Below are 16,482 nucleotides of genomic sequence, written 5' to 3'. Positions count from 1 at the left end.
AGCGTCTTCAATGTCTTCAATGCGTCTCAAAGTGCTTCACAGAATATACTACAAAAGTGAATTGTCTGTAAATTTAAGTGCAATTATCTTGACATCTCTTCTGTTTAAAGCAAACATAGACAAAATGTGCTTCACTTTCCAAATTGCAATTGGTGGGCTGAGTTGAAAATAAAATTGGCCATGTGGGAATCCCATTGACCTGCAATACACTAGAATTCTCACTGGTTGTCTTCCAGTTACTGAAAGAATCCAACATTCCCATGGTTTAAGATTCCTTATTGAGGAATCCCATTAGAATTTATACATTTTGGACCCCCATTGTCTGCTATCTTGCTTTGGATTAATGAGAATACAAATCAGTGACTATTTAATAGTGGTATAGCTTGAAAACCAATTATATCTAGAACTAAAATGCTAAAATTGAAAAACCTTGATTCTTTTTATATGTTGGACATTTATTACTGCATAATTGCTTTAAATCCTTGTGACTCGAAACATATATTGATGTGTATTTGGGCAATTGCTGTACAAATCAAGCCAATTGACAGCTGAAAATTAGACTGAATAGACTCCTGCACTCCTCAGGCCTCACAATGGTCAAGCTTGTTTTGTTCATTTACTTCTGCTCCTTAAGTTAAATTCTTAAGCATAAACTACCCTCCAAAAACTAAAAACTGCAACATTTATAATAAAATAATGAAGTAATTACTGAGCAATTTAAGTCAGATTGGTTTGCAAGGTGTGCTTCTACTGGGCTGTCAACATTACTGCAGGATTATACTGGGCCTTGTGTACTTCAATGTTTACAAATCATAAATATATTAAAATACACAAGGTACAGTACACATAAATACATACACACAAGGGGTGAAAAGAAAATCAATGAGTTACATGTGCACTCCCAAGACTAAAGTTTGATTTTGCTGTTTCCAATTTTAACCAGTCTTGTGACTATTTACCATAGAGGTGTGACTATTTTGCAGAACAAGAAAAGTACTGTGGCAACATCAGGCTGCTTCAGAGTGTAAATAAGTAATACCGTAGTTTGAATTCTTCCACAGGTCAATGATTTAAAAAAGTCAATCATGTTCAGTCTTACCAAAAGTAGAATGACCTAAATTGGACTTGATCACTCAGGTCTCGGGAGATGAAAACAAATCACACAAAATTCTTATTTCTTCACTATCACTGATTGAGGATCGAGCTCAATTAAGAACTCCCTGCCCTTAATACATTTAATATTGCGCTCATCACATTATTGAGGCATCTCAAAGTGATTTTTACACTAACTGCTTGGTCTAACAGTGTGAAAAACCTTAGTACGGGCACAGTTCAATAGTGATCACTTGGGCAAAATATTGCCAAGTTCAAGGAAAAGTTAAGTCTTCAGGAAAGGAGGGGGATGCATTGATTTAATAATGCCACTACTTTTTAAGGGTTGGGCGCAGAAAAACCTTGAATTCCATTTGATTTAAGCAATTTTGTTGGGGACATTTTGTTCAGTGTTCCAGTTCTTAATGTCAGCAAGGGAAATGAACATTACTTAGTACTCCCTAAAAAGGCAAAGCTTCCAACTCAGATGCGTCTGTGGTTCTTTGAAAGAGCAATAGGTTAAACCGAATACAAAGCTTGTTGCCTAAGAGTTAATTTCCTAAATATAATCCTACTTCATCTGGACTTCCTAGAGCCAGGTCATTTACTATAACTGAAATTGTACAAGTCATGAGAGGTTAAGTAAAAATAAATTTTATTTGAAAATTGTTGCAAGCAGTCAATGGATTATTCTGGGGAAAACAACCTTGAATCTTTTACAAGAAAACAGGTGCATATTTGGCTTTGACAATATAAAGCTGGTGATCTTTTAAGTCACACATACTGTTGATTTAGAACCAATGTGAATTTAAACTCTGAACTGGGCAAATATTATGATTAATAATAACACATGTAGCACCTATAGCATTTATAGCACCTTTCATGTAAAAAGTTTAAGCGCTTTACAAAATATTAGAAACAAAGCAAAAGAAGCAACTTTTTTTAATCTTCAAATGTATGCAGTGTTTTGGGGATAAAGTGCAGTGTAAATAGAAAGTTCAGCTGTTACAAAGACTTAAAACAAAGCAAGTGATTTATTGAAAAATAAACAGAGTGCAAATTGGACTGCAGAACCCATAAGCCCAACAAGATGAACAAGTAGATTTATTTTTCGGTAAATCATGGGTCACAAGTAGGTGACGCACAGTTTAGTGAAGTCAGAAAATGGTTCCTCGTTGGGCAGGGAGGGAAAGCGAACAGAACAAACTATGTGGTATAAAATTATGAACAGCATGCTCTTGCAATCAATCTTCAGTGCAGTGGGATAAAAAGTCTTAAGTCAAACAATAACATTTAAACCTTGAGCTAAAATGACTACCTTTCCTCATAAGCACTTCTTAATTTACTTTAATAATTAGGTATCTGAATTCACAGATTTAATGATGGCTGTAATTTATGTTGCATTTCCATATCACCATACTCTTACACTATATTTGAATAATCTTGTACGTATGAGTACAAACAGTTAAGTGTTTGTGCTCACTTTCTGAATGTTAAGCATACTTTAGGCTTACAAATAAATTAAGGAAGCATCTCAGATTTCAGTGTACTTTTAAGAATGACAAATTCTGCCCTGTTCTGGGCTACCTGTCGCTTTTGACAGGATGTGCTTGTAACTGGTGTTCTTGTCCCAATCTCTGCACATATCCCAGGCCAGAATGTAATTGCTATTTAAGTATAACAACTAATTACATTTATTCACGACAGTAGATGTGTACCTTTTGGGCAACTGTTTGTGATTTTACAATTTTAAAGTGTAATGTTTTAAGATGCATTTGCATTTGGAACGTGTTTGTTAACTTCTATCGTCTTAAAATTGATTTGTTCTCTGCCAGGGCAATCTGTATGGAATTCACAAGGGAAAGTAAACTCAATGATTAAAATTACCCATTCTAAATTCTATATTTGATCTTGGTCAAAACAGATTCCAAATCATATATTTTAGGTGAATCTCCATGGCAATCTCCACCATTACAGACCGACTCTATACTAGTTACAAATTCACAATAAGCAAAATGTGAGTTTGCAGCTATTATAGGAATGGGGCTTAAAGAAAACCTGGTCACATAGTAACTATAGTCAGTTTAATATAGTTTAAAAGTATCATAAATGTCTCTAATCCGGTTCTCATCTAGAATCAGGTTCTTTTTCCAAAACTCACCCAAACCTCTACGCCCAAAGTTTCATAAACCAATCTGATCCCATCGAGGTAAAAAAATTGTTTCTTCATTACTATCCACATTCAACACCAATCTCCGAAGCATTGCTGGAGAATCCATCTGCTCCGTTCACCCATTTCACTGGGAATAGTTAGATTAGAATAGTGCAGGATTCAGCACAGAGCCTAAATCAAGCAATTAGAGCTACAGTTGTGAGACAGACTTCACAGTGATCATATTCTTATCAAGGGCATTCATGGAGTGAAGAGAATGGTAAATCTTTAAACCAAATGGAGCAAAAGGGGCAAAGTTGTGCAATTTAAAATCCTCTAAATACAAACATCCAATGCAAAAGATTACATTTACACAGTCGCCCATTGAAGGCACACAGTCCCGTGTTCTGGTCACGTCTGGTGTCCACGCTGGTGTAAGCTATAGAAGTGTGCCGCTCTCAGAACCTGATTGATGTGGAAGTACGGGCCTTGTGCAGGATGTTCACTGGAATCTGAAAACTGAAGCAGAGCTGAGCTATCGCTTGCCCTGTTCTGGTTTGAATTGTTTTCAGCTGGTAAATGTCCATTTTGTCTGTCAGGACTGCTGATACTGCTGCTGTCGCTGCTTGAGGACTGGGGGGGGGAAAGAGAAAAAAAGTATGGTTTGGTCAAAGTAACTCTTACTCTAAGACAAAAGTTACAATGTTCTTTACATTGTTTAGACCACCTATTTTGTACATACAATTTCTCCATTCCCCTCCCAAATTAGTACCTCAGAATCATGTGTATCTCTTGCAATTAAAGGGTTTCACTTTGGCAAGTAATAAGCCTTCCATTTGATATCACACCTTATCACATAAACTGGACTTAAAATACATTTTTAAGGGAAAACTGCATGCAGATCCAATTAAACTATGTTTTACAGGCCACTATATACATAATGAAAGTTGTACTGCATTGTTTTCTACTTTCAGCAATAACACATTGAAAGTTGCTTCTTCATTTGACAAAGCCTGACTGTAGAATTGAATCTCATCCGATTGTAAAATTATGAAGGTTTTCAATTGCAAACATTCAGCTCCTTGAGTTGGTAACCACAATGAAACCCCCCTCCCCAGGCATAAACTAGAGGCAAAGACAACCAGAACAGTTGACAGAAGAGTACAAATCCACAAGAAAGCTCAGTCCTAAGATATCATTATCAGAACTTGTTATCTAAAAGCTACATTTGCCCAACGCAAATACTGCGTATTCCTGTTTGGCAGGCTCAAGAGAAAATACTCCCATTAGACTGTACAGCTCAAACTCGTGTAAACCAAGAGACTGGGGAGGAAATGCCTTCTCTAAATCCAGACCACAATGTAGTAGAGCTTTATAAAATCATAACTGGAACAGCAGCAAAGATTTCCTGGCACATAAACTACAGCTTCAATTTTATAACACAGGAAATGCTGCAGTCACATTTCAAAAGGTTTAATCAATGCGAACATTTGCAGGGGAATGCCAACTGTGAAGACTTTCTGTCTATAGGAATCTACCCTGCCTCAGCTCCAGAACTCTGGCCATTTTGATAGACACTGAAGCAAGCATTTACCACCATTTACTGAATCAGGATTGAAACAATCATAGAACAAATTCAACTCACCAGAAATTACTCATTTTGGATGGGGAAAGAAAAAAAAATAATTGAAAGGGTAGCCCAACTATGCTAAAGTAAGGACAATGGTTGCAGTAAACAAGTAGGTACAGTTGCCACAAGTGAAAAGTGCTCACTAAGATTCCAAGAGTATCTTCATCAATTGAAGGGTTCTCTCCAATTAAAATTATTTTTTTCAGTGTTGAAGTTGCAGCGATAACTAAACAATTCTCAGTTGACAACTTAAAACTAGAGATTTAAGCATTTTGCCACCAGTGACTAACCTCCGAGTCCCAGGTATCTCTAGGAAGCTCCTGGAACAAGCTATTGTTGCTGAGACGTTTTGGCGGTGGGACAGGCTGGTTACCTTCATCATCACAGCTCCGTCTTCGCTTCCTAAATGGCAAAAAAAAAACACATTTGGGAAGCATTGGTCTTTAGTGAATTTCCCTCAAGTATGACGTGTTTTTCAATATGAAAGAAGGCTTAAATGTTACGCATTTTTTCTTTAAAGATAAAGATCAGGCAAAATGCTCAAAGTTTTTTTAAAAATGGATCTTCTGAACTTCCCATATATCCAGAAGCTATTTTTGTCTTTTGCTTCAGGACAGCTAACTCATTCAGTCCCATCATTTTCCAGTGAGCCAATAAACTGCCACTATTTTAACAGACCTAGAGTGCAGATGGGTAGGATTGTACTTGCCTGAAGACATTGGCAGCCCTGCAGAAAAAATGAACTTAAATTGTCAGATTTTTCTCACAAATCTACCAACACCAATTAAGGGTCTTAAGATGATCTAGTTTTATTGATGCACCCAACAAATTTTTGCACTGTATTTTTACTGCACGTTTATTGGCAGACCACTGCAATTTTGACAGCGATTCACTAGCAAACGTGTAGTTTTAACTGGGGTTCTGACAATGCAAAGTACACTGGATCTCTGCCAAGGAACTCTACAATGTGCATAACACTAAAATCAGGCGATTGTTTTTTCTGAACCCATTTCAAAGCCGAATAGAATACGAGCATGGATCAGGCTTCCTGTTCCACATCACTACATCGTCAGTACTGAAGTAGCTTCACTCCAGGCAGTAATAAGTGCAGCATTAACCAGGTCTATAATATTTTTAAAGACTTAGAATTCTTGGTTACTCAGGATTCTGTATTAAGATGGAGATTATTTATAGGCCTTGTGTTAGTGAAATAACACTGGTAATAATACAGCCAATTACAGTTTCCAGATGTTTCTGTCATGAGTTAACTATGGAAACATTTTGCAGACGAATTAAGTGAAAAATTTGGAATATTTTCTTCAAAAGTATTTTCCGCACCCAAATGCAATCCTCCTTTTACATTACTGGATTGGTGTGGTAACATTTCTGAAATGCACTACAATTGGTGCAGGAAACTGGATTTAAATTTATCACTTATCTGAGGCCAAGTATAGCTCTGCAAGTAAGCAACTGAGAGCACGTGCAGAACTTTGCTATTTGGAACCAAAAAATCTTAAATATTAGCCAATTCTAAATTAAGTTGTACTACAATCATTAGATTTTACAAATAGACATCAAATCTATGCAGAAACTGCACAAAATCAACACAGCTGAATGGACATGAATATTGAACGAAGCCTACTATGTGAAATAATTTGACCCATTTTTCTCAATGCTCCACTTCAATCTTCGTCTCCCCTTCTTTAATAATAATAATGCTGTGTAACTGAGATAAGCTAACGCATACTGTCATTCACACCTATAGTCTTCTGGTACATATGGCTTAGTAAACGTCTGACAGTTCATACACCAGGCTCAATCCCTTCATCATGACTTTGAATTCATAGTCTACGACAGCAGTGACCAACCCATGGCCTGTGAGCCAAAAGTGGCCCGCGGGAGCTTCAAGAAGTAGCCCGCCAAACATTAGCAGTAGTCTAGATAAGCCTGTGTTAAATCAGTATTCTGCTTCCAGTAGCTATATTTACAGTGTGCCCATAAATCAAGAAATATTCAATCAAGAAAAAATTATTTTTCGTTGGACGACCAAAAAGGTTGGTCAGTACTAGGCTAGGGTGACCATCCAATACAGCCAGGAGCGGCATGGATTGTCAGAGGTCCCATCCTTTGGATGAGATGTTAACCTGAAGTCCTGTCTGCGTGACCTTCACGTGTGGATTTGTGGACTTTCAAGATCCGAGGTACTAGATTTCTCCCGATGATGTATTAGTTAAGATTTTAAGTAGCCTGGGGTTAGAAAATAGATTAATGGGCCAACTGGTCTTACAAATTTCTTTTATTCTGGCGAGCTGGCTAAAATACTGATAAATTGTCATTTACTTCCAGTGTGTGTGGAATGTGCCATGTGCAGATTAGCTGCCTAAAATTACACAGACAGCAATTACCTGTAAAGTGCTTCAAGACGTTTTGACATTATAGGCAACATATCAAATATTATTATTGGAGAGCTGCAATATTGTCCTTTAAATCCTGTTTCCAGCCATGGTGGGAGCAAAAAGGCAGAGAAAAAGTAAACAGATTTTTTTTTTAAATAAAAATTAAACTGAACTAAATAAATGCAAAGAAACAATGCAGGCAAATGCAAATATAATCTTAACATTGTGAAATACTTATGACAGTAAAACATTATCTTAACTAGTAATAGTGTAATATCACATTTTATTTCTTGAAACCCTTGGATGGTGTGGATTTTGCAGGTTATTTGCACACTGTGAGTACAGAACGAGAGGATATGTAAAATTAATAAGGTGCCAGGCTCGGGATTGGAAGATTTTATTTCCCCCTTCAATACAGGTGTATGTTGCTGATGCTTTTGAATGATTAACTGCTTCAGAAAAAAAGGGATTAGATTGATATCTGTCTGGGAATGGGAGGCTACGGGGAGATTATAAATAAAGGTACAGATTAAAATGGTTAAATATTTTAAGGTTCAGAACGGTTCGTGTGCCTGTAACATGGCTGGGCCGGAGGAGGAAGTGGTCTGCGTGCAAACAGCAGGACCCGGGCCGGGTCGGGAATTATCGGTTGGTTACCTGGTAATCGATGAAGCTCTGAAGGACTGCGCTTGAACTATCATCGTATATTGTGTGCAGAACTTTGGCTTTCAGACATGTAAGTGTACAGTAATGAATAAAATCCTTACGCTATGGGCTGGGGAAGGCGATGGACTAATAGGCCAACGAGTCTCCCACACACACACACACACACATATAGGGTTTTTTTTTCCTGTCGAGATGATCCCCCAAACCTGGGGACTTACTGTAAAGAAGAGTAATATGTCCGGGAAAGAGGGAGGTGTGGGGGGTGTGGGGGTCGCTTACGCAGCTCGATTTTTGAGGCGCGTTTGAAGACCGTTTAAAAGGAGAGGAGGGGAATAAATAGTCTGTCATTGGGTTAAAGGTGTTGAGCAATGTGTTGACACGAGAGCCCTCCTGTGTCTGCGCCACTGGGCCTCGAGTTATCAGTCGGTCAGTGAGACAAGACCGGCGCGGCGCCGGGGCCCGTCACTCCCTCTAATGGCACAGAATAACCCCCCCCACCCCCTCCCTCTTAACGAAGCCCGACAGCCTCCAGCCGAGGAGACGCGGGTTAACGAGCAGCTCGTGTCCCCCCCCCCCACCCCCATAGGCATCGACCGAGACAAGGGCCCCAATCAGTGTCGCGGGGGCCCTCTCTCCCTCCGGCAGTCACTCGGGGGAGGGAGAGCGGACGCGGGCACTCACCTGCCGTCTGATAACATCTACTCCCGGGGCGGGCGGCGGCTGCTCTGTCTGTCTGTCTGTCTGCCCGGTTTCTCTCTCTCTCTCTCTCTCCCCCGCCCTCACCTCCCACCGCCCCACCCCCCCCACCCCGGGCTTCACGCCAGAGTCGGCGCTGTCGCTGCTGCCACCAACCAACCAACCAACGTTGCTTTAATAGTGACGTGTTGTGTGTGTGGCGGCGTCTGTCCCTTCGTCCACATAGATACCGGCCCCGGGGCTGTGTGTGTGTGTGCGGGGGGGGGGGGGGTTACTGTGTGTGTGCGGGGGAGGGGGTTACTGTGTGTGTGTGTGTGTGCGGGGGGGAGGGGGTTACTGTGTGTGTGTGTGCGGGGGGAGGGGGTTACTGTGTGTGTGCGGGGGGGAGGGGTTTACTGTGTGTGTGTGGGGGGGGAGGGGGGTGTGTGTGTGTGTGAGGTGTGTGTGTGGGGGGGGATTGCCGTCGGTGGGTGTGTGTGTCTCGCTCACCGCATCAGCTCTCCCGGGCGGGTCCCGACGCTGACTCCCTCTCTGTCTCTGTCACACGCAGACCCCGCGCGGGAGAGGAGAGAAGACCACAGACGCAAAAAAGCCTTCGTCACAGGGCCGTCACCGCCACCGGGTAAACACTCTCCCCCTCCCCCTCCCACCGCTCGCTCCTCCGTCACGGGGGGAGGAACTGGGTCCTCTACCCCACCGCAAGCAGCGCTTCAGCCCTTCCACTCACTGCCGGGTCACCCGCACGTCCCCCGGGTGGGGGTGAGGGTGGGGTGAGGGTGGGGTGGGGGGGGAGAGAGGTTTTTGTGGCTCCCGTTTCTCCTCCTCCCTCTGTGTGTGTGGCGGCGTCTGTCCCTCTCTCGCGCTCCTGTGTACAGGCGGCGCGCGGGCACCTGTCCGGGGTCCTGAAACCCAACGGTCTCTGCACGGGGCGGGAGTGGGGGGGGGGGGGGGGGCAGCGCGAGCGGGTGGCAGTTGGCAGTGGGTGGGGGAGGGGCAGTGGGGGGGAGGGGCGGCGGGTGGCAGTGGGGGGGGGGAGGGAGGGGCGGCGGGTGGCAGTGGGTGGGGGGGAGGGGCGGCGGGTGGCAGTGGGTGGGGGAGGGGCGGCGGGTGGCAGTGGGTGGGGGAGGGGCGGCGGGTGACAGTGGGTGGGGGAGTGGCGGCGGGTGGCAGTGGGTGGGGGAGGGGTGGTGGGTGGCAGTGAGGACGGGGTGAGCGGGTGGCAGCGGGGCGGGGGGGGGGGCAGCGTGTGGGTGTGAATCGCTGCCAGAGACACACGGGGAGGAGACGATTTACACTCGGTGTCTCCCCCCTCCCTACCCTCAGGCTGAAGTTTTAGTTTCTTTCTACTCGAGCTTCCCGACTGCCCAGCGCTTCTGGGGTCGTCCTCCCGACGTGAAAGGTGCTATACGAACGCGATTTGTTGTTGTTGTTGACCGATTTATTTTTTTTAACGCGCAGACGCACTGCACGCCGAGAGTCGGCGTCGTCGTTGTTGTTGTTGTTGACGCGCCGTGCACGCCAAGTGAAGACTGTAAGGCTCCGGTAGGGTGACCGTATTTTGTTAAACCCAATCCGGGGACACGTAGAAAATTAATTGCCGTTCTGGCTCCGCTTGTGGCTGAACTGGATCAAGACGGGTCAAATTTGGCCCGGAACACAGCACCTCATCCCGTCACCGTCCCCGTTAATAATAATAATCACAATAATAATCCTTGCGTTTGATATCCTTGAGCCTTATCGCCTCTTCGAGGCGCCTCGAAGCCCTTCTCAAAATCTTCTGTGGAGTGTCGTGTCTGGGTAATTTGTGGGTGAAATCAGGGACCTGTGGGGTAGAGAGTGTAGAGGCCATTGGGCTCAAGAGGGAACGAGACGGATGTGGGTGGATGAAGGAGGCAAGTGTGAAGGGGGTGTGGGGTCAGGGCAGTGGCACTGAATGGACGACTTGGTCCAAGACGGGTGCGGACTCGATCAGCCGAATGACCTCCTCCTTCCTCACAGTTAATGATCCTACGATACTGCACAGAATCGGCCGGCCAGGAATTGTTTTTTTTTTGGAAATAAAACTGACTGGGATTGAGCGAATCACTGAGTGATTTTATAGATTAACGGTCGGCCAACCAAATAAGTTTTTTTCTTCATTGAATTTTTTTTCTTCTTTTATGACTACACCATGGGCATTGAGGCTTGTTAGCTATAGTATCTTTGGCACGCACTTGCCTGTGCTGGTCCGGGTGCTTAATGGGCCGCTTCTTGATGCTCCCAAGAAGTCGGTTGCGATCGACCATTTGGGGACCCCTGTTATAGATCCAGTAAAGGAGGATAAAATGCTTCTTTATTTGCAAAATAATTGTCATGTTCCTGTCTAATTATTGTTTGACTTTTTGGAGCAATGATACACAGTACTTCTCATGATATACATGTACTTAAAATGTTTCCTACTGTAACGGGGAACATTTTTATTTTTTTTAGGGGTGGAGATCCTGAAGTCATCGGATTCCAATGAAGAGACAGTTGAGATGAACTGGTATTAAAGGAAAACCTAGGAATAAGTCCCATCTTTGCATTTGTTGTATAATACTGACCTCTGCAATTGGCTTGGAAAGTTTTCTTATCTGAACATGGTATTGTTGCAGATAGTGAAAGTCCAGCAGTTGCAACTAATGAAGACGTATTATCAAAGGACCGTTTGACCAGATGAGAACTATTCTGTCTACCTGAGATAAACAAATGGCGACTGCTTCACCAGGGACGGAGGTGTGTCCATTCTGTGGAAAAGCTTTTAAGCGTCTCAAAGCGCATCTCCCACACTGTAAAATGACTAAGAATATGAATGGGAAATCAAACTTTAAAAAAACCGAGGTATCAAATGTATTTCCACAGTCGGAGTTAAACACCAAATTAGGCAGAAATCCAGAACCACCTAAAAGCAAGATTGCAATTAAAGCAAATTCAGGAAATGCAATTCAAGAGGGACTGAAACTTAAAAAGCAAAAGAAGTTAACAAATGTGGGGACTGTTATTGATGAGGCAGTTCGTTTATCTGAACAAATGCGTTTGAGTAGCGGAACTAATGAATCACAGTCCATGCTTAATGCTGGTGGTCTGATTGATAACGTAGAGCAAGTTACAGGAAATGTAAGTCAGCGATCAAATCCTGATACAACTAAAAGGACAATAAAAGAAATGACTAAAAAGAAAACCAAGGCAAATGAAGACTTTCTTAAACAAGAAAGAAAAAACACAGTCATAAAATCAAAAGGCAAAACAAGAACAAAATTGAAGGGTACTCAGAAAATTCCTAACGATATTCGAAGTAAAGAAAGGGATGAAATTAATAAGGGATCAAATGAAAAAAGTAACGTAGACCAACAGATGTCAAAAGATATAAATGTTTCTGAAGTGACATCAGTTTCTAATTTAGAAAGGATTCAGATTAGACCGGAATTTGAGATGGAAGCATCAATGTTGGAATTGCAGTCATATCCCATCATACTTAAGTCTAGTTATCTTAGATCAAAGATGCTCAATCCTGTAACGGCAAAAAATCTTGAAGGATGTCAAAGTGATTTCAGACAACATCAGAATCAACTCGTAGGAAATATTGCAAATGAACTAATATCTGAACAAAGGTCAGTAATGGTTAACAAAACTAATGTGTGGGATCATATTAAAGAGAATTTGTACAGAAGGAAGTTGATAAACAACGTGGATCAAGAATTTATTTTGACGGTGAATGCAAATGCGAAGGAGAGTGATTATAAAACTAAAGCTTTGGAAACTAGTTACAATACTTCTGTCTGTAATTTATCCACTGGCACTGATATCTGTAGAGTAAATGTGGCTGCTTCACAAGTGAACTTTCAATATGAAGGAAGGCCACATGCTTGTTATGTAGCCAATATGAGGAAAACAAAACCTGGTGACTTGGACACAGATGGTCTTGCACCTCCAGAAAGTTTGCTGTTACAACCAGCAGAAAAGTATTTGAATCGAGAGAATCTTTTACCAACGGGAACAACACAAAATGAGGATTTGAATGAAAGGATAAACAACTCTTGCTCTAGTGTTTCCAAGAATACTGGGATAGGAATGGAGTGGTTTCCTGAACTCTATCCAGGTTATCGCAGTGTCGGACTGAGTATGCTTCCTGTGAAAGCTCAAGAATGGGACATACCTTTAAGGCCTTTTGTTTGCAAGAATGAAAAGAGTAAAGGTACAATTGCAATATTTTAATGTCTATTATAGCGAGATGCCTATGTTTTGGACTGATGATTTACCTCCGAGCAACAACAACTTGCATTTATATTGCACCCTTCATGCGCTAGCATTTCGAAGCGCTCGCATTCCTTTGCGTGATCTAGTTGTCTATCTGTGAATCTATAGTTTCTTAAATATTATTGCAGTGAACAGTAATCACTAACAAAAAGTACAGTCTGATGTTTGTCACAGCAAATCATTACTATATTTGACATATTTTATTAACTGTCCAAAGGAAAGGAAGAATGTAGTTACAAGGGGACCGAATGGGGTATATATTGGCTCAAAATTGGGAGATTCTTTTGGGGTGGAAATGATGGGCAATGCTTTTTTTTGTTCTTTCCTGTTTATGTCTATGCTAATGGGTGGCTGAAAGAGACTTGTGGTGTTAAAAGATTTTGAATGAATGTATTAATGATGAACATATTAGGAAATTGAGATTAACAGGATCAAGTCCTGTCTGCAGTTTCCCTTTCAGAGAGGCATCTGATGCATGTTACGTTGAATGAGCTTCCATCCTGGCTGGCAGCCCGAGACCACTCTCCAAAGGGACTCATTACGGCAGTCCAAAGAGGTATTGACTGTTCAGTGTCGTGGAATAGAATGGGTGGAATGGAATGCTTTTTGTTAGAACTAACAAAGGATTATTATTATAATACATCTAAAACATAATGAAAAAATGAATTTTGCAGATCAGACTTTTGAATTGAATATTGCTCTTTTAAGAGCTGGTAAATTTTATTTGGTGCATATTTAAATCAAAGTACCAAGGTACTATATTTATTTGCTGTTGATAAATATTTCATTTGTTGTTGCAATGTGATGCCAGTGACAACAGAGAAACTGGCTTACAGGCAAATTGAAACCGACATATTGATGGAGCTGAATTTATATAACTAGAGATACAATGAATAATAATAAGGGAATGATCCATCTCCCTTACTCTATAGTTTAGAAGCACTTTCAAGACAGTTTTAACTCATACAGTCATCATCACGTACCGTTTTAAAGAAAGAGATTCCAAATAATAATAATCCTTACATCTGATATAGTGCCTTTAACATTGGGAGGACGTCTCAAAGCTCTTCACAAGATACACGTAAATTGTAGGCTAAGATTGCTAAGATAACAATCATTTCCTTATCTCCTCATTATAAAGTAGTAAAGAGACAGGTTTTAGCTTTAGTAATTTTGTCTTTAAAGTAGATAGCAGCTTTCTTCCTTGTTTAAGTGTGGGTTGCTGTGTCTCCATTACCTAAAATATACTGAAGCACTGCTTGACGGAAGGTCATTGGGTGAGTATAAGAAATTGAAAAACAAAAAATGGAAACAGATATGTAAGTAACTTTTTTATGTAAATATTATTCTGCAGGCTATGATAGATATTACAATAAATACATTAATGTGAAGAGAGGAAGTTTTGGAGGAGTGACCATGTTACTTGTGGGGTATGCAACCCTCAGCTATATCTGGAGTTACAATCATATCAGTGAGTAATCTTTCCCTTCACATTAAATTAATATTTAACAGAACAAAGGATAATTTTCTGACTAGTGCTTCAAAACTTGCATACCTGTATTTGTAAGTATTCTAATATCTCATTTTTGAAAGTCATTTTATGGTCTTTGTACCATACAGAATTACAAAAATATAATAACTGACTAATAACTGTTGGAAAATTAAACTGTAGTTACAATGCTGTTTAGTGTGAAATTGCTTCCTACCAATGTAAGGTGGAGCAGCGTCTCTCTTAATGATGTGGCAGCAATACATGACAAGTTCTTTTTAAAAAAAATGTTTGCAGAACATCACCGCAGGAGGAAGTTTCACTGAAGATCCTGGATTACCATACTTCTCTGTTTCATTTTACACTCTTAAGTAGGGCAGACCGAACTACTACTTTATTGATAAGAACCTATTTCTACTGGATTATAGGTATTGTTCCTTACTTTATAATAGCCCAAACTGGGATCTGCCTGGCAGGTTCTCAGTAATCCAAGGCATTGATGATGGTTGACTGGCCTCCCTGGCTAATCAATGATCCTGGGGGGAAGCATCAATTCTGTGATGACAGTCTTCGTGGGTCAGTAATAGCTGGACAATTACTATGCTTTAATTAATTACTGTGCAAATACGATTTAATTGAAAGAAAATATTTTTAGCAGTTTATAAAAAATATGTAAATACTGTATGTCCTGAAAAGAACTGTGCTTTTATTGACAATTAAGTACTAATAACCAGAATTCTTAGATTTATTTACCACCATTAGATTTTACTGCCTTTTATATCTTTAAAAAATATATATTTTATCTGGATATGCAGATTTGTTGATCTGAAAGAAATCTCTATCTGTAGAAGGATCATGAGAGCGTACACACTGTTTCTTATATATATATATATAATAGCTCTGAGCACTGTTTACAATCAAATCTTGCTTTTAACAGCTTGGATAGTAAAGCAGATTGTGTTATCTGATTTAATGATCATATGATTTATATTTTGTTTTAATAGTTTATTGACTATCAAATGTTATTTAGTTGCTCCAGGAAAATTGTTACCAGGGAATTTGCTGATTACTATCTGGTGCTGTTTGCTCCACTTATTGGTATATTGGCTATTCTCTCCATGTAAAATAAATTGGAGGAGGGGAAAAATCGTACAGATATCTGATAAATATATTTTTCTTTTAGGAGTAGTTTTTTTTTAAAAAACCTGCTGGTAATTTTTGCACATGTATGCTGAACAATTTTAAATAAAATTTTCTCCTTGCTAAATCATGTCAAACTTGTATTTAATAAATCATTCCTAATACTCAATGAATATTAAGCTCAATATAAACAAAGCTAAGTTTCAAACTCTATTATGCAGCACTTATGATTCAATCATGCAATACTTATGATTTAAAGCATTTATTTATCCTCCCAAGTTCTCCTCACTACCCACAAAGTTATTCTAAAACAGTTTTAGCAACATTATATTATAATAGTCCTTGCCGACTATTATGACTGATGAAATTAAGTGAACAGAAAGTAAAGAAAACCCTTTCCCTAAATTCATATGCTCACTGTATGATTATTTTCAGGAAATTACCTTTGGGACAATTTCTCCAGATTATTTCAATTGCCTTTCATTACCACGAGATGGCAACAATGTCCACTGTATGTTTTCAGAAGTCAACACAGTACTAGTAACTAAGGCTTTGTAGGCAGTGACAAGAAAAAATAGTGTGTCTATGTGGGTGCATTATTTAACATTTGACTAGTCAGAGAACAGAAACATTTTTCCTGGATAAAACCAAAAATAATTTACGAGCAGTATTTGCATTACTATGTTCCTATGATATCTCATCCACTCCGGTGATGGTGTCTTCATTGTGTGAAATGCAAAACAGATTAGGTGGCACAATTTGAGAAGAGAAGGGCATTTATTCTTGTGTCTTGGGTAACCATTCTCCAGATACAATTGGTCATTCACTTCATGGCATATTGAATGTTCACCTATAAATATACAGCTCCAACACTTCATAGCAACGTGTGAAGCTCTTTGAGACATTCTTGACCTATGGTATGTCGAATGCAAGGATTTTGTTATTA

At 40.4% G+C, this 16,482-nt stretch overlaps 2 protein-coding genes across 10 annotated transcripts; one reads left to right on the top strand and one right to left on the bottom strand.

Moving 5' to 3' along the window:
* Positions 1-2,018: 2,018 nt before the first annotated feature.
* Positions 2,019-9,378, bottom strand: si:dkey-21c1.1 (protein FAM104A-like). Of its 7 annotated transcripts, none has more exons than XM_042342359.1 (4): positions 9,122-9,378; positions 7,280-7,364; positions 5,165-5,276; positions 2,019-3,877 (listed from the first exon to the last, which is right to left on the bottom strand). In XM_042342359.1, the coding sequence occupies exons 2-4, from the start codon at positions 7,318-7,320 to the stop codon at positions 3,656-3,658; spliced, it is 375 nt and encodes a 124-aa protein (XP_042198293.1). In that variant the 5' UTR covers positions 7,321-7,364; positions 9,122-9,378; the 3' UTR covers positions 2,019-3,655. The 7 variants fall into 7 exon arrangements, with proteins under 7 accessions (XP_042198293.1, XP_042198294.1, XP_007886757.1 ...); XM_042342360.1 differs by lacking the exon at positions 9,122-9,378 and adding an exon at positions 8,618-8,674; XM_007888566.2 differs by lacking the exon at positions 9,122-9,378 and adding an exon at positions 7,928-8,491.
* si:dkey-21c1.4 (uncharacterized protein C17orf80 homolog) lies at positions 9,191-15,559 on the top strand. Of its 3 annotated transcripts, XM_042342358.1 has the most exons (6): positions 9,191-9,254; positions 11,102-11,156; positions 11,266-12,845; positions 13,356-13,463; positions 14,262-14,378; positions 14,694-15,559. In XM_042342358.1, the coding sequence occupies exons 3-6, from the start codon at positions 11,360-11,362 to the stop codon at positions 14,720-14,722; spliced, it is 1,740 nt and encodes a 579-aa protein (XP_042198292.1). In that variant the 5' UTR covers positions 9,191-9,254; positions 11,102-11,156; positions 11,266-11,359; the 3' UTR covers positions 14,723-15,559. The 3 variants fall into 3 exon arrangements, with proteins under 3 accessions (XP_042198292.1, XP_007886760.2, XP_007886759.2); XM_007888569.2 differs by lacking the exon at positions 9,191-9,254 and adding an exon at positions 9,960-10,031 and having other exon boundaries at positions 11,102-12,845; XM_007888568.2 differs by lacking the exon at positions 9,191-9,254 and adding an exon at positions 10,088-10,174 and having other exon boundaries at positions 11,102-12,845.
* The last annotated feature ends 923 nt before the right edge of the window (positions 15,560-16,482 follow it).

Source organism: Callorhinchus milii, unplaced genomic scaffold (assembly GCF_018977255.1).
Source record: "Callorhinchus milii isolate IMCB2004 unplaced genomic scaffold, IMCB_Cmil_1.0 Scaffold20, whole genome shotgun sequence".
Classification (NCBI taxonomy): domain Eukaryota; kingdom Metazoa; phylum Chordata; class Chondrichthyes; order Chimaeriformes; family Callorhinchidae; genus Callorhinchus; species Callorhinchus milii.
Note: the sequence above shows the minus strand (reverse complement) of the source record. Positions and strands in the feature narration are given on the sequence as shown.

Coding starts and splice junctions, on each gene's coding strand:
- si:dkey-21c1.1 (XM_007888564.2), bottom strand. CDS start 7,521: ATGTTTTACTGTCATAAGTATTTCACAATGTTAAGATTATATTTGCAT. Junction 5,277..7,279: donor CGTCTTGAAGCACTTTACAG/GTAATTGCTGTC, acceptor TTTGCCATTTAG/GAAGCGAAGACGGAGCTGTG. Junction 3,878..5,164: donor GAGATACCTGGGACTCGGAG/GTTAGTCACTGG, acceptor TCCCCCCCCCAG/TCCTCAAGCAGCGACAGCAG.
- si:dkey-21c1.4 (XM_042342358.1), top strand. CDS start 11,360: ATGGCGACTGCTTCACCAGGGACGGAGGTGTGTCCATTCTGTGGAAAA. Junction 13,464..14,261: donor CATTACGGCAGTCCAAAGAG/GTATTGACTGTT, acceptor ATTATTCTGCAG/GCTATGATAGATATTACAAT. Junction 14,379..14,693: donor CTGGAGTTACAATCATATCA/GTGAGTAATCTT, acceptor AAATGTTTGCAG/AACATCACCGCAGGAGGAAG.